The sequence below is a fragment of the Peromyscus californicus genome, unplaced genomic scaffold, assembly GCF_007827085.1.
Source record: "Peromyscus californicus insignis strain IS unplaced genomic scaffold, ASM782708v3 Scaffold_9__1_contigs__length_137607984, whole genome shotgun sequence".
In the NCBI taxonomy this organism is placed as follows: Eukaryota; Metazoa; Chordata; class Mammalia; order Rodentia; family Cricetidae; genus Peromyscus; species Peromyscus californicus.
Genome location: NW_026294617.1, coordinates 123,223,853 through 123,245,464, shown reverse-complemented (window position 1 = coordinate 123,245,464; position 21,612 = coordinate 123,223,853). Strand labels below are relative to the sequence as shown.

Here is a 21,612-nt window from a genome sequence, read left to right as displayed (position 1 = left end):
AACCTTCAAACTTCCTTAAAATGATTACTGTAAGGCAAATGAAAAACAAAACTCATTTCAAAGCAATTTTATTGCTGTATGTTCACTGTACATAGAGCTGGGTTTCATAAAGACATTTTCTTGTAAGTATATCGTGTACTTTGACCATGTCACTCCTCTATCTTCTCCTTTCTCTCTCCCTTCCTTCCTCTTGCCACTCCCTTTTATTTCCCATCATGAACAAACAAAGAGAAATCATCTAGCTTAGCCACAAACTGAATGTCACAGCATGCCAGCTGGGTAACACGGTAAAAGAAGACACGGACAGCACTGGGCACAGCACAACTCACACTTTATTCTGTCGTGACTGGTATACATTAGGAGTGGGCAGCAGGAAACTAGTATTGGCGCACAACTCCCCTGGACTAATGGGTTGTGGGACGCATGGCTAGCTTTGGCACACAGACTGGAAAACCATACATTGCCCAGAAGATGACAAGCAGGAAGATAAAAAAAGCACAGACATCACACCCCATGGAAATCTGGATTCTGTAGCATGTTAAAGAGTGAATAATTACAAAGACTGACATGCAACCCTACATTAGCCACACTGTTAAAGTAGACATTTTATTCCCTTCTTAGAGATGGAGAGATGGTGGCCTTAGTAATTGGTTCCTAGTAGCATTTAAGAGCAATTAACACACTGTAGAGAGATCTGCCACGGATTCCTAGAGCAACCCATCACAGTTAAAGACGTAGTGCCAAATAATAGGTTCCTTCTAGATCTTCTCATTAAACCAAATCATACTGACTCAATAATTCTAACTCGACTTATACTTACTTAAATATAATTCCTCATGTCTCTATAATGTCAAAAAGCATTTTTTTTGTTAGTGTTTCCATCTTTGTTAGCCACAATGGACAAGAGGGGAACTTGGGTGATGGTGTCTTTCCTCTTCGGAGATAACGTCACACTGAGGAGAACATCAAAGAAGCAAAGCTACTGTGCTGCAAGTCTTTTGGATTTTCTTGTCATTGTACACACGGGGAGTCCAAAGCAGCCAGCCCAATTTGTGATGGAGCCGAGCAGACTGAGATGGGGAAGAGGCATCGCTTCTGAACGACTTCTCAAGACGGACAAGGAAAGAGGGAAGCCAACGAAAGGGGAATGGAAAACCACCTTTGGTAGAAGAAACTGTCCCAGTGAAAAACCTATTCACGTGTGACTGACTACACAACTGAACGTTCTGTAACCAGGATGACAGACAGAATGCTCGTGACAGTCACACGTGGGTTAGGTCAGCTCACACTGGCTCAGCTGGTTGGTTTCCTGTGGTTGGTTTTGAGAGGGTCACCTCTCACAGGGAGAATCTCTGCTTTTTGCTAGTGTAGAGCCAAATTTAACCCCAAGAGGCAACCATAATTGCTGAGAAGAATTTTTCTTTATTAACTCGGGCATGTGGTTCATATTCATTCACCCTGGAAAAAACATATTATTCACCCATGATGTTTTGAAATATGATAGTGACCAAGATATGGTTCATTCACAGGATGTACTTAGATATTTGCATGTGATATCAGTGTAAAGTTAGGCAATAAGGAAGAGATGGAACAGACGTCTTCAGAAAGTTGTCAAATAAATGTAAAAGAGAAATAAATGAGTGGTGAATGATGTCTTGATTTTCATAGGGGTTACTCACTTCCATCTGCTGAGGGGGAATGCAGTAAAGGCAATTCTCTGTTGCTCATCAAGATAAGAACACTGATCACAAAGAGAGGAGAGGAGAGAGAGCTCTGAAGTGGTCTTTCTTTGTCTTCCCAGCTTTACATACTGAATGACAAACTTAGGCTACACGGCCAAGGTAGAAGTGACCAGAAGTTTGATGATGTGCCTGGTTGGGTCACCACTGTTCCTTGTAAAGTACCATACTCCTGGCCTGATTCTTCCAATGTTAAGGAAAGGAATGCTCTCTTCCTTTGGTGTGACATGGTTCTTTGTAAGAGACCCGTTTCAGCCTTATAAGAGCTGAAAGTTGGGTAATTTGAAGGCTAGAGAGGAAAGAACGTCCAGCCAAATTCCACAGTAAACATTCACGGATATTTCAAAGGAGACTAATACATTGTTTGAGGTTGACTTTAGGAACCATTTCCTGATTGTGCTCCTAGACCATGGGTGGAGGCAGCTCCCTCTGACTCTTAATAGACCATCAACAATCATTTCAGATGCCATGCCTCTTTTGAAGGAAATGACTTTTCAAGATCATGATGATTCTAAGGGGGTAGATACAAGGTGAGTCAGAAAGAAGCTGAAAAGGGGGGTGGGGTGGGGTAGAGAAAGACTTTCTTCCATGCTCCTATAGAACCAGTCATGAGGCAAATTCACAGCATGTGACTCAGTCTTTCTAAGATATGCCCTCGGGGTTTTTCCAGGCTTCTTGATCTAACAACCCATACCAACCACTTGCAGCTGAATTTACCTTCCTAGGTGTGGTAACTGTCTCTTAGAGCATTCTGGTCGGTGCAAACCCTGTCAGGATGTGTCTCTGTGAGGTTCCCATTCCCCAGCCAGCCACTCTGCTTTTGGCCACAGTTCTGCTGAGGACGCACTGTGCTTCTCTAGGGGAAGGGAGGGCTGGTGGTGCTAGGAAATGTGGCCATGGGGCAGAGGGGAAGGACTGCACAGTGCACATGGGGTGGACCTTCAGGACGGTAGCCAGAATGCAAGACCTTGGGTAAGTCCAAGGTCAAGGTGACTGTGGAAGAAGGGGGAAAGCCAAAGAAAGGCCCTGGAAGAAAGGGTTTTTAAAGTTTAGAAGAGAGGGGAATGGGGAAAATCTATGGGCCAGGGAATTTCACAGGAACCAAATGTGATTCATGATACGGGGAAGAAAAAAAAGTCCCTGCTCACCTTGCTGATCAGGAAGATAGTGTTTAGAATACCCTGCAACTAAACTATTTCTACACTAATAACACAAACACCGAACTGAGTGTTTCCACACTATTAATCACATTTCAAAAATTCGTTAGTTCTGGATTTTCTAGGTTGCTTAATTCATTTAGTAATCCACAGGTTAGGTACCACCGTGAGGTGAAGGAGGGTGTGGAAAATGAAGCAGTTAAAATCGGAATTAATTTTGTTGTCTGTAAACAAGAGTTAGTAGCACAGTGGCACAGGAGATTGTCAAGAAAAACAAGAGGAGAGGGACAGAGTCATCAGCCTGGCCTGGGCCACCTTGCTGGCCCCCGGGGAGCGGCTCTGCGGCTCAGGAGTCTGTCTTCTTGTTAATAAAAACGGACGAGCAGGTGAGCAAACCGTCCACCTTTTCCATTTCCGAATTGCTCACAGGGATCAGCAGATGGTCCTTCAGCTTCTCATACACCTGCAGACACAGGGGATCAAGAGGGAAAGGGAGCAAGAGGGTCAGAGCTGTGTCACCACTCTCTGAGAGAACGAACTCAGTCTATACATCTATGCCCAAGTCCACGTGTCCACAGTCCTTCCCCACAGATGGTTGACCGCTGAGTCTCTGCTTTAACTTCAAGGTGAGGGACGGGTCGCCAACATGGCTATTGCTAGAGTTGCCTTTACGCTGCCGTTCCTAGACTATGTGATAATCAAGACCCCGTGGCTGTGTGTTTAGGTTGAACACCCCTCCCTCTCGCCACTTTAACGCACTCTTAACTACACCTTCATGTTCCTCTCCTTACCAACGTGACTAGAAGACTGTGACAGCATGGAAGCACACTCCTGGCACACTGGGTTTAAATTATAGGTGTGAATTTTATAGCATCTTTCAACCGTAATGGAAAGTACGTGTCAAAACATCTAATTAACAGTCCACAGATTTTTTTCCTGTGATCAAAAACACACTTAAAATAAAATAAAATTACTTAAAAACGCCGCTTAAAAAACATCCTGTCCTGATTCTTTCAGAAATACCATGTACCTTAAAATTCAGCACGCCCGTTAGACTGCAGGAGCCACCTGGGCTCCACATCCAGTCCCACCAACTTGCTGCTGCCATTTCAGTGAAGTGACATCCCTCCTGAGCTTGTTCACCTCTCTGGAAGGCTGGGACACCACTTCTGCAGGGCAGTCACAGGGACTAAAGACAATGTGTACGGCACACAGCATAGTGTCTGACCCAGAAAGACCCTTGGTGAACAAGGGTGTTACTGGCGTTGTTCTACTGTTGATGGACACAGGGCTGAACGGAGAGGCAGTTAATGATATTCGGTTGCTAGGTGATTAGTGAGGCTGAGGAGGCATGAGGCCCTCAAAGTAGGCTGTGTGGACTTGCAGCTTGCTCACATTGCAGATTCTAGGCTGGGGCCCCTGGAACCTGCATTGTTAACAACCCCAGCACATAAGAGTGTTAAGATGCACTGTTCATCCAGGAGCTACTTTAGTCCTTGTCTGGGGTTGGGAGTCCTATATTTTCTTTAGGTTCACACTTCTGCTATGGTAAGAGGACAAAACTGCCTCTGCATTCCCCCAAGCCTCTTTTCCTGTACTAACAGAGTGACCACGATGAACCTGGTCTAATACAGTCCTGCCTATGCAAAACATAGAGCAAGGGCTGGAGAAACGGTTCAGGCAGCAAAGCGAGCGCCTTGAAGGCATGAGGACCTTTGCCAAGAACGCATGTAGAAAGAGCTGGGTGTGGTGATGCACATTTGTAACCTTAGCACTGGGACAGTGGAGACCTGTGGCCTGATCCCAGGGTTGCTGGCCAGTCAGCCTAGCTTACTTGGTGAGTTCTAGGCCTGGGAGAGACTCCGTCTCAAAAAACAAAAACAAAGAAACAACAATAACAAACATAAGCAAAAAGTAGGTGGTCCCCGAGGAAAGATCAAGTTGTCCTTAGCCTTCCACATACATGCACGCACGCACGCACGCGCGCGCGCACACACACACACACACACACACACACACGTATACATACACCTACATACATGCGCGCACACACATGCACATACTCACAAGTCAATAGCATAAAACAGTGTGCAGTATTTTCAAGACATAGGACACAAAAAAAGTGTCAATGATCACTGAATGTTTTTCTGTAGTATTTGTTCTAAATGCCATATTGTTCTGCGCAGAGATGATCTCAAAATATCTAGAAGTTAGAGACCCTGAAGACTCAGTGGCTGAGCTGGTTATGTACTCCATGGTGAAACAGAGAAAAGTAATGAGACAGAAGACTGCCCTGAGAAAAGGGTGATTTCCTTAGTGGAGGAAGAAAAATCCAGGTCCAGAGACGTTGGTTGGCTGATTGCCTTCCTGCTCTATCTTCCTACCACTAGGAAGTGTGGTCCCCTCTTTACAAAACCCATTTCTGTTCCTCTGCCTTGAGAAGCAAGTAACTCTCTGCTTAAGGTAACTCCTGCTGGATGCACACTGGGAGCTGGAGCATAGATTTGGGGGAGTTCTTTTTTTTTTTCATTTCTATTTTTTGAGACAGTGTCTTGTGTAGCCCAGGTTAACCTCAAACTCTCACGGTATAGCTGAGGTCGGACTTAAACTTCTAATCCTCTGCCTCCTACGCCTCAAGTGAGAGGATTACAGGTATGTGTCACCACACCTTGCTTGTGCACAGTGCTGAGGATTACACTCAGGGCTTTGTGCTTGTGAAGCCAGAACTGTACCCGTTAAGCTAGCTCCACAACCCTTGGAGCTCTTATCTGAACAACCCTGACTGGCAGGCAGCAGCATCCCACACTGTGTACGTAGGGCTGACCAACGGCGTGGAGAAGAAGTAAATACGCTGTTCCTCTGCTTTCAACGATCCTTTCTGCTGTCTCAGGGTTTTGATATGTATACCAAAATGGACGTCCTTTTTGGTCTCATGGAGCGCCATGAGAAGGTAGGTCCCCAGAGAGGCTAGCAGAGGTGGTGCTTTTACCTTTGCACTTTCTGGGTATTCTTCTGGGGTGCGGTGCAGTAAGACGTGCCCTTTGTTAGGGATATTTAGATATATACAGTTGGCGGCCATGTCGTCGGGCACAGTGAGCTTGTCATAGCGATGGTCACTCATTTGTTGCATGATCTATAAAGACAAACAAAGCAGGATTAAGTGGAGCTTCCCACACTCACACGGAGGAAGGCATAGGATGGGACACAGACCTGGAAGGGGTGCCTTAGATCACGCCATATCCCAGATCACCTCTAGTCACCCAGAACCAGAAGAAGAAAACCAAGTGTTCGCGTTCTCTTAAAGCTTGTGATTATTTCTGTAGTTAAGGTTTGAAACTAATCTGTATTTTGGTTTATGCTCCCAAGACATCCCAGCAGTACATAAAACGGTCAGGTGCAGAAAGTCTGGCTGGAGGTTTGATGACATTCATGGCTGAGAAAACATGGCTGCCCCAGCCTTAGTGAAGACAGATCATTACAACCATCACAATGGTCATTAAGAGGTGGCCATAAACATGCACAACACACAAAATTCGCTCTGTGTACATTAGCGTCAAGGCCCAGGTTTCTAGGACATCACGGTTATAAGTAGGTAGTTACACTACACTGAGAATAAGGTGGGGTACCAGGATAAACACTTGGCACTTATTATTTAGTCTCAAAACTTCTATTTTAATGTTTTATCAGCATACAGTATACGTAATAAGGAATTTCACTGTGACATGTCTATGCATGTAAATAATATATTTTAGTCACGCTCACCACCCCCATTACCTCCTCATGTGCTGTCCGCTCCTGCTGACCTCCTTTCTCTTTCCAACCAATCCTCCTCCTCCTTTCCTGCCTTTTTACTTTTTGATGATCCCAAGAATTCCCTTAGCCTGTGCCCGTATTTGAAGTGCCGCCCATGTTTTCTTCTAGTAGTTATGAAGTTGTGGGTCTTACATCGAAGTCTTTGATCCATTTTGAGATCTAAACCAATTTTGTACTACTAAAAAAAAAAAATCTTTCTTAGCCATCTGACACTACTCTTTCTTAACCTTCACAGCTGAGACAGCACCAAAGATTACTAGAGAGAGGTCAAGTGACTGGAGACCTCAAAGAGATCCATAAAAGCTATCATGTGACAGTCACTGCTACCTAGTCAAGCCTAGACACAAATAAACACAACCAAGAAAATCTGCCATGCTCACTGACTTAACTCCCTGAGTACCAGGGAGAACCATGGGCCGGTTTTGGCTCAATACATTGAGGTGGGGTGCTCCGACCATTGGCTTGTAGTTTAATTCTTGGTAAACAGATGGCTCATCGCACTGTCTATCCACAGGAAAAGAAAACACAAGGTGAACTGAAGGAGAAAGAAGCAGGGCTAGACTACATATCTGAGCTCTCACTTGATCTCCTCTCCACTTGAGCGGGGTGGGCAGATCTCCCACCCGTCCATGGGACTCCCGAGTGCCCAAGGGTGACTACAGGGCAGAAAGACCATTTTCAGTGCTCACTCCTCGTGTAGCAGTGAGGGAACACACTACAGTCTCCGAGGTTGTGGACTTCAGGAAGTGCCAATGAGAGAGACTAGACTTCCTTCCTGTCCCGTCCCTCCCCCACATCAGCCTCCTCAGGGAGCAGTCCTCTCCTTCTTTGGCCTTTACTTCAGTTTTCGAGAGTTGATGGCATTTATTTGAAATTCTAATCTGCTTTTCCTCACTCTTCCTCATCATTTTTTTCCTGAGCTTTATGCATTCTGGCTTCTGAGGGGGGCATTCCAGAAATTACTGACATAAGAGTCACAAGCCAAACCAGAATAGAAGATAGTTTCATTTTTCTTTCATTATTGGGAGGAAAAGAATAATTTTCTTAATGGGGAAATAATTTAATGCTGAAGATATATGAAGTAATTTACTGATAAATTCTACTGAGAGTTACTCTTAAAATAAACTCCCTAACAAAACCACCAGAGCTACCTCAGGAGAAGCCTTCCAATTAATTTATCAAGGCCTCCTTGGTTATCGTTTTGTGGCAAATTATAAACCGTGCCGTAAGAAATGACTTTTAATAATGAACAGGCTATGGAGCTGTGAACAGCGTTGTTCAGCTCACTCAAAGCACAAAACAAAAGCTCTGTAGTCTGTCTTTCTAAAGGGCTTCGGAAAGGTAACTGCCGACAATAAACAAACAACCCTTCTTTTCCATGGAAAAGCCAAAGGTGCTTATTCTAGACATGAAGAATTTCTGCCACGTTAGCTGAGGACCAGGTTTCCCCTTTCCTGTCTGAGCATTCCTTTTCATTGTTTGTGAGCTGTTATTGTCTGAATGGTGAGATGGTTTGCTGTTTACTCACGGCTGCTGGGTGTAGGAGACACATGTACACACCCAATGCAGTGAATTTGCTGTTCAGGGGACATAGAGAAAGTTCAGGGATCACATCTCTTCATGACGTGCATGTGTGTGGGTGTATGCACCCATTCGTGTGTGTGTGTGTGTGTGTGTGTGTGTGTGTGTGTGTACCACTGGTAGGGCAGCACTTCAAAGGGCCCAGGCTCCCAGGGACCATGCAGAGGCAAGGCCAATCAACAGACTTTCTCCTTCTCAGACACTCAGTCTTGTGAAAAGATGAACATCGTCTTAAGCATCCCGAGAATGCAGCTGTTGGGGTGATTTGTGTTCCAACTTTTTTTTTTTCTTAAGAAGGATGGAGGAAGTGGCTGTGTTCCAGCATTCTTGGTAAAGTGTTCTTTTAACAGTAAGGACCGAACTTCCTGCTTGTCACAGCACCCCACACCAGAACGGAAGCAGAAAGCACCTAAAGTGTCCACACGTCACAAATTCCTCCTGGACCAGATTCCTCTACATCCTGAGAGGCCTCGGGCTCAACTGAGAGAGGTCCAGCTAAGTGCTGTGCTGTCCAGTCTGTGGGGGAGATATGCAAAGGCAAGCTGCAGTTCAAATGCTGTTTCTGACTTTGTCAGTGGAATTCTTCCTCTGCTTTGAGCAACCTATTGAGAATGGTAATAATTGGGATTGGAAGCTATTGATATCTGGTCCAGCATCATGGGGTGTCCCCTTGGAGGGTTAGGCTCAAGGGCTGTGTAAGGCAGCAAATAGATGGCTACAAGGATCCTCTAAGTGCTGCCTCCAGGAGGTGACAATCCAGTGATGCCAAGTATCGGAAGGTCTACCCCTCTCATATCACAGGCACCTTCTTCAGCAAGAAGGCACACAGTTCTAGAGAGGAAGCGGCTTTGGGCATTGTCCTGGCCACAGCAGCAGCCTGTGTGTCTCTCACAGCTGCTGGCTTGGAGGCACTGGCCTTGCTCCTTAGAATGGAGTTGTCACAAAACAGTGGGAACATTCTGGCTTTCAGCCTGAATCTGCATGGCCAGTCACATTAGCCAGGCATTTCCGGCAGTTTCCCACATTTCTGGGAATTTTCTCATTGAAAGGATTGGACGGCAGCCCCATTTTTCTGCTTCTTACTCATGCCTTCTTTGTATTATAGCAATTACATTAAAAAAAATCCTGGACTGTGTGGTTGGACAGAACAATTTGAGACTTAATTGGTCAAATACTGAGGCAAAGAGATAAAGAAGGTATTTAAAGATGTTTAGGAAATATTCCAAACACATTTTTGGCTTGCTCATAATTGATCTTCCCATGTATATATATATATATATATATATATATGCACCCATCTCAAAACATTAAAATGAAATCAATATGAAAAGCAACTAATTATAGAGCCCATTGAGAGATACAGTATACAATGCACAATCACGTCTCATTGCTGCTAGGTATCTGAAATAACTCTTTATTGATTTATCACGCATCAGGAGTTTACTGAAAGCCTGGCAATGTATAGTAGGCTCCACGTCCTGGCAATCCTTTTAGGGATGAGCCAATATAACTCTGGATAATATTATAGAATTCCTACCATGTACATTTTATGGGCTCTCATAGATGAGCTCAGAATAAACACATCCTGAGAGCCATGTTTCTAATTAACTAAGTAAATAACTGTACTGAGGACTAAACCCAGGGCAAGCACTCTACAGCTAAGCTCCATCTTGAGTTCAAAGTTCTCTCTCTCTCTTTTCTGTTTTTCGAAACAGGGTTTTTCTGTGTACCCCTGGCTGTCCTAGAACTCACTATGTTGACCAGGCTTGCCTCAAACCTGCCTCTTCTTCCTGAGGGCTGGGGTTAAAAGTGTGTGCTACCATCGCTTGGCTTCAGATGTGTAATTTAAAATTTTTTTTAATTTATTCTTTGAAGGTTTCATAGTAAGTATACAATGTATTGTGTTTGTATCACCCCCATACTCCTCTTCCTCCTTCTCCCCAACACACTCCTCTTCCCAATTTTACTCCGCCTCTCTTTAAAAAATAAAATCCGCCAAATCCAATTAGTGCTATCCATATGAGCATGAGTGTGGGGCCATCCACTGGATGCACCATGGGCAACCGACCAATGGCCCCACTCCCAAAGAAACACAACTCTCCCTCCCACAGCAGCCGTCAACTGCCAACAGCTCCTCAGCTAGGGGCAGGCCGTAAGAGTTCCTCCTCATCCATGCTGGAATGTTGGCTGCCTTGATCTACAAGCAACCACGGCTCAGGGATGAAGACAGCATTCCACAGCACTTCTCCGCATCCTCCTGACATTCTTTCTGCTCCTCGTTCTTCAGTGTTCCCTGAGCCTTGGTGGAAGGGTGACATGGATGTATCATCTAGGGTGGGCCCTCACGGTCACTTGTTTTCAGCACATGTAAGAGTTACGGCTTCCTGCCTTAACGGCTGCCCACTGGGACACGAAGCTTCTCTGACCAATGCAGAAAGTATCACCTCCTTTCTGCTCTGATGGGCTCAGAGAAAGCAACTTTCAGAAAGGAAGAGATCAGTCAACCAAGGCACAGAAGGCAAGGTACAGCGCTGTGGGACAGCTCTGCGCACCGTATCCAGGGTCAGCAGCAGAGGGAGGTGAGTGCGGAGCTCAGTCCTTTCTCCTTTGCACACAGTTTAAGTCCTGACCCCATCCATGCTGCCACCCACACTCAGGGCAGGTCTTCTCTGTTCTGTGAAATCTTTCTGGGAACACTCTCATGGACTCATCCAGAAGCCTGTTTCCACGGTGGTTCCAAATCCTATGGGGCTGACAAGATAACTATCCTAGTAACTGAAATCCCACCACACAGCTGATCTTCAGGCATCTTTATTGGTCGGGAAGAATAGAAAACATTCAACTTCTACTTATTGGTGTGTTTATTCTCTTTCTCTTCTCAATTTGTTTCTCACAGCAACCCTGTGTACGGGGTAACATAATCTCTATTGTTATGTGAACGTAAGCCAAGGTGGGGAGAAATTCAGTCCTACGTCCGAGGTCATTTGCTCCTTTAGACTGGCAATCTAGCTTTCAAGCCTGGTGTAGGTGTCTTCAAATGCCTACCTTCACCCTGACATACAAAACCACCATCTAGTCACCTGAAAGACTAGACTCGCAGTAGTCACTGGCAGCCTGGGGTGGGATACATTTTCCTATAGAATTTTCTTGGCATTTGTATATTTGTATAAGTTTGTGTGTAAATGTTTTCTACACAGACTGTCTGGTATTGAAGCCATCTGAGTTTGTATCTGGCTTTATATGGTTTGGTTTCTTTGGAACTATTCTTTTTTTTTTTTTTTTTAGTAAAAGAAAGAGCAAAGCCTTTGAAAGGGAAGAAGGAGTAGGTGAAGGGCACTATGACTTCTAGAGCAGAGAGGAGCAGGTGCCAAGGTGAAAAATGGCAAACAGCCAAACCCTATTCACAATGCATCCTGGATCAATTTGGCCATTGTGACACCACACTGGTAGTCTAGCCTGCCCGGCAGTGGAAGGCTTGTCTGGAGATTAGGGTCTGTGCACACAGAAAAGCATTCTAATTATATTGTATCCACGTTTGCTATAAGGATGGACATACAGTTTACAAGAAACACTAAAATGTTCGATGCTCTTCACAGGAAATTTAATGTTGTGATGGATTCTCACAGATCCTTTCGTTGAACTTGCAGAGCTTATGTACCCGAGGGAAGTGACAGATGAGTGTTGTGGCTACGGAGCTGCTGGTCGACAGTTCTGTTTACGCTAATGAGTAATCTCAGTGAAACAAAGAAGAGATTTATTGGAATTTTGTTTGCGATGATGGGAGTGAGTTCTTTGATGAATTGCACAATCGTTTTGAATACTGGAAAAGCATGCCATCATTTCTCTCTCCATGGAATGGCTAAACACAGAACACATTTTTAAGTTTTCTTTCCCGCCTTGGAATGGGGTCTTGCTATATGACTGAGGCTACCTTATACTTAGTAGCTGGTACTGCAGGCATGTATCACCATCTCTGGAGTAACACAGTTTTTAACTGAACCTGCATCACTCAGATTTTCTCCATCATTTACGCACAGACCAAAGAATCTTAAATTAAGGGTTTGACACCACCTGGGGTCATGTCACTGAAAGTGGGAGGGTCATTTATTATTTGGTTTCTAAATGCACAACAGCTAAAAATTAATTCAAAATCAATGTATGATGAATCCAAGGTGTCTCTAGCAATGCCACCCACACTGTCTTGCTTGACTTCACTCTGAAGCCTTGAACTTGAACACACAAACGTGAGCTCAGCACCGCACATGCTCTCGTACCACGCCCTGCCAACCAAGGCTGCATGGAGCGCCTCAGACCCAAGACAGCTGTGTGCTCCACACTGCAGTCTTTACTCTGCATGCAACATCTTCTGCTCTGATAGAAACATAAAGGTTTAATTACAGGAAACAATGACGTTTACCATTTTGCTGCATGTAAATATTGAATTATTTATCTTTGGGTGGCACTGTGTTAGACAAATGGGCACACCCATCTTGTCAGAGTGCAAAATTGCTTTGACCTTTTATTAGTGGTAAAATACAGGTATCCCAAAGAACTTTAAATTTTTTGTTGTTGTTGTCTTTTTCAAGACAGGGCTTCTCTGTGTAGCTTACTTAGGAGTTTTTCCTGGATCTCACTCTGTAGACCAGGCTGGCCTCGAACTCATAGAGATCCGCCTGCCTCTGCCTCCTGAGTGTTGGGATTAAAGGTGCGTTCCACCACTGCCTGACCCAAAGAACTTTTAATATTTTTTTCAACTTCATTATCAGCAAATGTTTGATTTGTGTACCTATTTCATATACCTATTTACCCAGGGCTGTGTAAAAACTTCTCAGGTGAAGAAGAGTCATGAGTAGAAAAGCTTAGAAGCCCTGGTCTAGGTGGTCTATAAAAAAAGTCAAATCCTGATTCATAACCCTTGCTGATTCCTGTAGAATAAATATTTCCACTGGTCAGTTCTGAGTTACTCATGTGACATCAATGTCACACAAAGAGATAACATACACAAATAACCCCAAGAACACAGCCAATGGTACAATACAGTAATGGAACCAGGAAGTTAGAAGTTTGGACTATTTTTTGCCTTTGTTTTAATATACTTTGTTTAATTCTAAGTATATATAATATAATTTTCAAAATATGTATCTGTTCTGTCTGTTTGCTTGTGTACCATGTGTGTACCTGATGTCTGTGAAGGCCAGAAAAGGGCATCAGATCCCCTTGGGAGTGGAGTTATGGGCAGTTGTGAGATGCCATTCAGGTGCTGGGAATTGAACCAGGGTCCTCTGGAAGAGCAACTAGAGCTCTTAACCACTGGGTGAGCCATCTCTAAAAATCTTTTTTTTAGGGGGGGTGGCAATGCTGACATATGTAGGCCCAGTTGGCCTCCAGCTTAAAATCCTCTTGTCTCTGCCTTTCACAGGCTGGGAGTCCAATTGTGTACACATATCCAGCCACAAAATTAATAGTTAACAGCAGTTATGTTTAACAGCCAACTTAAAAAATTCTCCCAAATTTTATAGTCAGCTCTGAGAGGCTAGTAGGAGCTCCCATCAGCAAAGAGCTTTATGAGACTTGGTTTCTGGATGTTAGAATAAGTGGCCTACTGTGGAAAGCTACTATACATTGATGTTAGTATAAGTGGCCTACCATGGAAGGCTACCATAAGTTGATCTCAACATTTTATCAACACCATAATAATGTTAGTTTTGAAAACTGGCTTACAGAAATTTTGCTTCCCACAGACAGACTGTATTTGGGGACTAATGTTCAATAAGTTCAGGCAATGCACTGATGGGATGAAGTATTATAGTTACTGGAAGGCGAGATGATAAACTGGATTTATGAAATGGGATCCAAGACTCCTTGGAGCTTTCAAATACACAAGACAAGATGAAGTGTTTCTCCATTATGTGGAGTGATCGGATGCTTGAAGCCCCATTGTTCTATGGTTGAAAATAAAGCGAGAACCACAGGATGCTGTCTTTAACTAGGCTCCCACCTTCTTTACATCACCTTTCCCTTGTATTTCTACTTGCCATTTGGTTAGACTTGACATATTTTTATAATCATTTTTGTGAAATGGGGTGAAGTATGATTATATAATTTCAGACAGTTCTTTAAATCATGCTTTTTTAAATTATGAAACTATTATATAATATTTTTTCCTCTAGTATACTTTTTTTGGAGACACCCAGAACCTCACACATTCAAAACTTATGTTCTACTAGGGAGCTACACCCTCAGCCTTCCACTACAAATATTTTGACCTTTGCCTCTTTACTGAAAGCTCTGGGGAGGCCCTTCACACAGGGCTCTGCCTGACATATGGTGGGCATTCAATCTATATTTGTTAACTGCTAAATAAAGCATGATCTTAAACAGTGTGCTTCAGCATCTTGCCAACTCCTAAATTCCTCCTCTGTCTCCTGCTGCAGCTAGCTCCCTGTAAGACACTCCCTCAGCTCCAAGCCTTCAGTGAGGAGCATGGAAGGGCCTCTAGCTGGCACTGGTACCATACCCTTTTGTGTAATCACACTGGTTAGGGAATCTCTGACTTCAGTCAGCTCTGGATGCTTTCTAGAAACCCTCCTCAAATTCTCCCTGACAAATATCAGGGGTGGGATTAACCTCCTTATCCAAAGAACTATTTGGGTTTCCTGCCTCCTTGTACTGCTCCTGCTTGTAACTCCGTATCTGCCTCTTTTCAGGCTGCAGGACGACAGGGCTGGAAAGGAAAGCAGACTTCCCTTAAGGCAAGGGTCTGTCTCCATGCCTAATAACAAGTGAAAGAAGAATGCTCATTGCAGACTTATGCATGTTAATATGCAAACGCTACCAACCCAGAGAAGGGCGCTATATGGGAAACCGCATTTCCCATTAGAAGAAAAAGAAAAAAAAGTAGGAAATTTTAGAGAAAAGACAGCACTTCACAAGCCACTTCTGTTCCTTTAATCTGGGGGAGCATAGGAATACGGTCTAAGAATGGAATCGTGTGAGGGGAATTTTGAGTGCTTGTAAGAAAACAAGACCAGTCTTTGGCCTCAGTTTCTTCAAAAACATGGAAATGTTCTTGGACTATGCTTTTGTGCCCCTCCTAGTTATAGCAGATAGGAGTGAGTAACTTCTGACTATTCATTACAACTGGCTACTGTTATGTGCCATTGTTACGTGTTATTGTTTATGTGCCATTGCAGCTTGCCCTTGTGATTAGACACTTTACTTATGTGACTTCTCGTATAAACTGTCTGATGCTCTGAATAAAGTTGACTTTAGTCTCATGCCTCATTTACTGGCTCCGTTCTTCCAGGTCTCTCTGCCAGCTAGAGTGGTGAACAGGAGGGCAATGACAATGTGAGCGTTCCATTTATGAATGTCTAGAGAGACATTCCTCTAGAGCAGTGGTTCTCAATCTGTGGGTTGTACAAGGTTACATATCAGATACCCTGCATATCAGATATTTACATGACGATATTTACATGTACCTGTAGTAAAATTACAGTTATGAGGTAGCAGTTAAATAATTTTATGGCTGGGGTCACCACATCATGAGGAAATGTATTAAAGGGTCGCAGCATTATGGATGTTGAGAACCAGTCCTCTAGAGTAACTGTACTCAGTATGATATCCCTCCCTGACTTTAGGTGGTGTTTTCTGCTCAAACATGTAGCAATTTACTGTAGAAATGCTTTTCTCCTCTTGCCCTTCAATGCTCAAACCAAGAACTGGTGTCTGGTGAATCCCAGACACAGCCAGTGTTCCTGAGAGCAGGCTCTATGGATCAACTTGCTGCAGAGCTCCATCTTGGTCCATCAGGATTTCTCACGGTGAACCCCAGCAATGCGGTGTGCAATTTAAAGGTGTGCTCTGTATAATTCCTGTGTTCATGGCATTTCAGAGCCACTCACAGATTATTCAGATTAGAGTAGCATTATCCTCACACCTAAAAGGTATTATTACTGTTCCTCTGGACCATAAAACTACTAATAGCTGACCTACATTGGGCTCTTACCACTTGCTAGGTGTGGGTAAAAATGAAACAAATGACTGGAAAACACAAGGAAATTATAAATCCTCAGTACCTTTGTTTAGTTGTGATTTGTCTTATTTTGATCTCTGTAACCGTGAGTGGCCTCTGGGTATGTATGTGGTCATAACTTTGAACTTGGTCCTACTGCGTGAAAGGATAAAGAGGATTGGCTACGGGGACCTATCTCCAAAGCTATCTTTTATATCCTGAAATAATGCTGTGAGAAATCCAGGAATCCAACACAGTACAACCCCCAGGGTTCGTAACAGGAAACAAGGTGTACAAATATTCTTAAAGATTGCAGGGCTAACATGACATCTGGAAGATGGAAATAAGAGAAGTAAGTGACTACTGAGAGTGGGGGCTAGCAGTGGGGGACTTGGCGGGAGTGTGGCTGCAGTGGAGAAGGAAGTTCTCCACAAGGACTGGCGAAGAGTTCCCAGTCAAAATACCACCTCTGACTTAGTGCCTGCATTTTACCACACGCTTTACTGATGTGCAGCCAAGTCAAAGGGCACCCATCAACACCAGAGGCATTTAACACATGTGACTTCCTCAGAAGATCGGTAACCCAAAACTCAACCGTCCTCCTTCCAACTCAACCGACACATTTCCTAATCCCTTCAACACCAGAGGTGCTGCGGCTGGCATGGCCAGCGGGTCACTGAACACGGGGGTCACAGGGGCCACACTGTGACATACAAGTTTAGCCCATGAGACAGGCATCATCCTTTTATTTATATTTTAATCTTTTGCCAAATCAGTTAGGCCAAGAAAACAAACTGGAGGCTGGTAAGGATAGAAGATATGCAACTCGATTTTTGTTTTTTGGATGGGCTCTGACTGTGGGTAAATACAAACTTAAAAAAAGACAGGAAAGAGTGAGGGAGACAGAGACTCCACAACTGGACAAACGCTGACCCCAGTGCTGCCAATGGAAACCGACGCGGAAGCCAGCGCCGCTAGTGTCTTACGGGCTTAGACACTGGATGTCCTCCAGAGCAGCTGTCCTCTGGACATGTCTGAGTATCACTCAGTTCCCAAAACATGAATCTAGGTCAGTGAAATGCAGCAACACCCTTTGCCCAGTGATTTCTGATGGTTTGTTCCTTTGGAGGCGATGAGGACCAGTTCAGAGGCACTGGGAAGCTTTAAATCTTTTCCAAATCCCCCCAAGGTTGCCCCGTTCTGGGGGTTTCTTCGGCTCAGTTTGCTCAGCACTGTTCTCTCCTTTGAAGTCCCTCAGCCACAAGGTTCAGTCCCTCCTCACCTGGCCTTGCCTTCTGCACTGCCCTGTCCATCCTCACAGTGTCTTCTTTCTCAAATATTCCTGAAAGACGACATCTGACTAGTTTCACAAGAAGCAATCACTATTTCTGTTGAGTCATCACAGTACAGCATCTCTGAAAGACCACACTCTGATTTTACCCTTCTCCTAAAAACCCCTAGGGCCTGCCTGCCTGCTGGTGCATTCAGGAGGTTGAGGGAGGAGGATGGTCAGCCTGAGCCGAAGACTGAGATACTGTTTCAAAAGACCAAACAGACAGACACAGACACACACACATACACACACACACACACACACACACACACACACACACACACACAGACATCCACACCCAGACATAGAGACAGATGAAAGACCCACAGACAGAGACAGATACACACAGACACACACACAAAATTTTTCAGCTCTCCACAGACCGTAGGTAAGAAAAAACCCCAATTCTTGTGACCAAGAAGGACAATAGCACATTAGGTGAAACAGTAGGCCGCCTTTGAAATATTCCTTATCAAATGCTTTACAATTACACAGATGCTTTTCTTTTAAAGGTAGTTTCACACCCTCACATTTAATGGCAATTACCTTGACTGCCATCATGGAGTTCCCAGCGGGAAAGAATGATGCTCTCATTTCTTAGCGAGGCTGATTCAACTTTTTTTTTTTTCCTCCAAGAATAGACTGAGTACATGGGGTCACATGGGGAGAGCTAGAGGAACAGCCAGGATGACAATCTGTGAATTTAGATTCCAGGTTCTCTGCTTTGCCCTGATAGCTGGTTTGGCTCTGTGGGTATCATGCTGCTTTAGTAAAATCAACATGGGATCATTTTTCAAATTCTCCTCTTCCATTAGAGTGGCTTGAAACTCACTTTTCCTGCAAAAATCTTCATACAACAAGCTCAGGCCCTGTTATTAGGTGGTGTGTGTGTGTGTGTGTGTGTGTGTGTGTGTGTGTGTGTGTGTGTGTGTGTGTTGGGGGAGCTACACAAAAATATAGAAGTATGAGTCATACATAGGCAAGCTTCCTGTTCTCAGAAAAATGATAACATTTGTTGAGTTTTGGTAAAATGGGATATTTTAAGAAGAAATTTTAGCATGTCAAATGGATGGAAAGCTGGACTCTAAATGATTACCCAGTTAGGTATTATGTTCCGAGTTCAGGTCATGTTGGATTTTAGGCAGCAATTAAGGTTAGGATTTCTAGACCCCCATTCTTTAGTCTGCTGCTTTCTCTATTTGGCGCCCATGTCACCTAGGCATGGCTTCTTCAGAGGCCCTTTCTCTCTTATCTGGGATTCTAAGACAGGTGCCTAGGAAGTGGCTCATGTCCTTGAACCAACGTGGTCTCCTGTGGAGCTGGAATTTCTCCTAGAACCTGGACCTTCAGAATTTTCTGAGACTGGCCAAAGTAATGTTTTCAGTAAGGCCTTTAGATGATTTTAAGCCACATCTCTCACTAGGAACTGCTAATTTGAGGTAACTTTCTTTTACTTTTGTGAGTCTTGGATTGCAAAGCCCCATGGGAGGGCACGTGCCTGACCACCAAGAGATGCCTGAATTCCCCTTGCAGTACCCCCTGGAGTCAGCACAGTACTTCTGATGTTCCAGTGTGTAATGGGCATGCTGAACAGCACTTTCAACATAATGTCTTTCCCTTTTTTCCATTCTGTCATTTTCCTGAAAGCCCAGGAGAAAAAAAAATGTGTATATCATTATTCCCTTTCTCCCACTTGGCCAATTTTTTCTTCTCCTGCTTTGGCTGTTTTAGCCTTACAGCTTCAAATTATTTATTGTCTTATCATGCCAAAGCATTTGATTTTGGCCACCCCAGCCTCGCTGGCAGTCAGCACTGGGAATACTGTCAGTCGGGGGAAGTGTTGCCAAGAAGCACACACGGTTGGTAGAAGCTGTTTGTTTAGTGTTTTAATTTCTTAATACAGATGTGGTAGATGCAAAGACACCACTGCTCTGTGAATCTGGTGAATCCACCTGGAATGGATGCCCAGAGAACAAGGCTGAATTAAACCGCAAGAGGACCGACAGTATGCCTTTTACAGCAGAGGCTCTAAGTGGGGACGCTGGTGGCTGCCCCTATAATTCTCTGGGGCAAGCGCAAAGACAATGTCTTTATTTTTCCATTTCAATCACTCGGTTAAGACTAGTGAATTTTCACTTGTCCGTTGGCTTTGCTATTGTTGCAGTGTCTTTAAAGGAAATTCCAGACAGTGAAAAAAACATGTAAGTTCCAAACACATTCAGGGTTTTTCCATCTTATTTTTTTTATATGGCCATCTATAAAATGACATGGACATTTTTGGACATAAAAATCAATGGTGAAGCTGAGTCAAAACAAGAGGAAACATGGTCTGAGTGACCTGTATTATACAGTTAGTCATTCAAAGAAAAACAAGCTCTGTGCTATGCAATTCAAATGAGCTGCAAAGCAGCCCTTGTCTTCCTTCTAGGAATCTTACATATGCATTCAGTTATTTCAGGAAGTAGACCAGAAGCCTAAAAGACGTTCCCATTGAAATGCACCCAGAGCATTTAATTTAACATTTCAAGCCTATTGGAATTCCACTCACTGTACTCCAGCTCATTTACATGCCAAAGATATGAAAAATGGAGTGGAGGTCTTATAATTCTTTTTACGTTTAAAACAACAATTTACTATAATATAAAAACCGGAATTTTTATTTCTATGTTTTTGGAGACAAGGTCATACTATGAAGGCCTGGCTGACCTTGAATTTGAGATCCAAGGATATATTTCCACACCTTGCTAAGAACAAAAACAAATTATCAATAAGAAGGGAGGAAGGAAGGAAGGAAGGAAGGAAGGAAGGAAGGAAGGAAGGAAGGGAGGAAGGAAGGAAGGAAGGGAGGAAGAAAGGAAGGAAGGAAGGAAGGAAGGAAGGAAGGTTGGTTGGTTTGAATGTCCTAAGGAGAAAGCAACTGCTCTCTAGCTCAGAGTAAGAAGCTAAGAACATTGCTTGTGTTCCCTGGCCAGCAGATGGCAGAGACATTCAACAGGCCAGTCCTGTGTTTCTTCTAGGCCGGGTCAGCAATTTCCTTATCAACTAATTTTCTGAGTTTTAGCTAAGAGCCATGTAGTGGTTTGAATAAATGTCTTCATAGGTCTCCAGTTGGTGGCAGTTTGGAGAGGTTTAGGAGGTGCCACCTGGCTGGAGGAGGAATATCACTGTGGCAAGCTGTGAGGGTTCAAACCCCCGCTGCTTTCGGTTTCTCTCTCTGCTTCATGCTGGCTTGCAGTTCAAGATGTGAGGTCCGCTGCCATGCCTGCCACTTGTGCCCAAGCCTCCTTGGCATGACGCACTCTCATCCCTCTGGAACTGTAACCCCAAAGAACCCATTTCCTCTATCAGCGGTCTTGGCTGTGGGGGTTGTTTCATCACAACAGCAAGGGACTGCTACAGGTCACTACTTCCTCCCTCCTCTCTCTCTCTCTCTTCCCTCCACTCTCTCTCTCTCTCCCCTCCACTCTCTCTCTCTCCCCTCCACTCTCTCTCTCTTCCCTCCACTCTCTCTCTTCCCTCCACTCTCTCTCTCTTCCCTCCACTCTCTCTCTCTTCCCGCCACTCTCTTCCCTCCACTCTCTCTCCCCTCCACTCTCTCTCTCTCTCCCCTCCACTCTCTCTCTCTCTCTTCCCTCCACTCTCTCTCTCTCTTCCCCTCCACTATTTCTCTGAAAGTCCCTTCCTTTTCTGCCCTTTTACTTTCCCCTCTGACTGGAGGACTGAATGCTACCAAGGAGATTAAGTTAGAATTATTGCAAGTGTCTCCTGAGGGCGGTTATTAGAACTGTCCTCCTGTGACAGATAGCATGTAATTAACCCAGGCTTGTGGAGAGGAAGAGGATTGATTTTAGATAGAACTAAAAAAAGAACACGGTAAAAGATGGCACAAAATTAATTTTTATGTCTTCCTTTATTAAAAAACAAGAAGCTGGTCTGTGAGAAAGGTGAGGATCACGTGGAGGATGAAGTAGGAGT

General features: G+C 44.1%; 1 protein-coding gene across 1 annotated transcript in view; it reads right to left on the bottom strand.

The window, feature by feature from the left end:
* Positions 1-314: 314 nt before the first annotated feature.
* Positions 315-21,612, bottom strand: part of Ddah1 (dimethylarginine dimethylaminohydrolase 1) — a 131,338-nt gene continuing 110,040 nt past the window's right edge. The window contains exons 5-6 of the mRNA XM_052731079.1: positions 5,886-6,029; positions 315-3,359 (exon numbers count right to left, since the gene is read on the bottom strand). Of these exons, the coding sequence (XP_052587039.1) occupies positions 3,243-3,359; positions 5,886-6,029 (261 nt within the window). The 3' untranslated portion in view covers positions 315-3,242. The remainder of the gene's footprint in view (positions 3,360-5,885; positions 6,030-21,612) is intronic.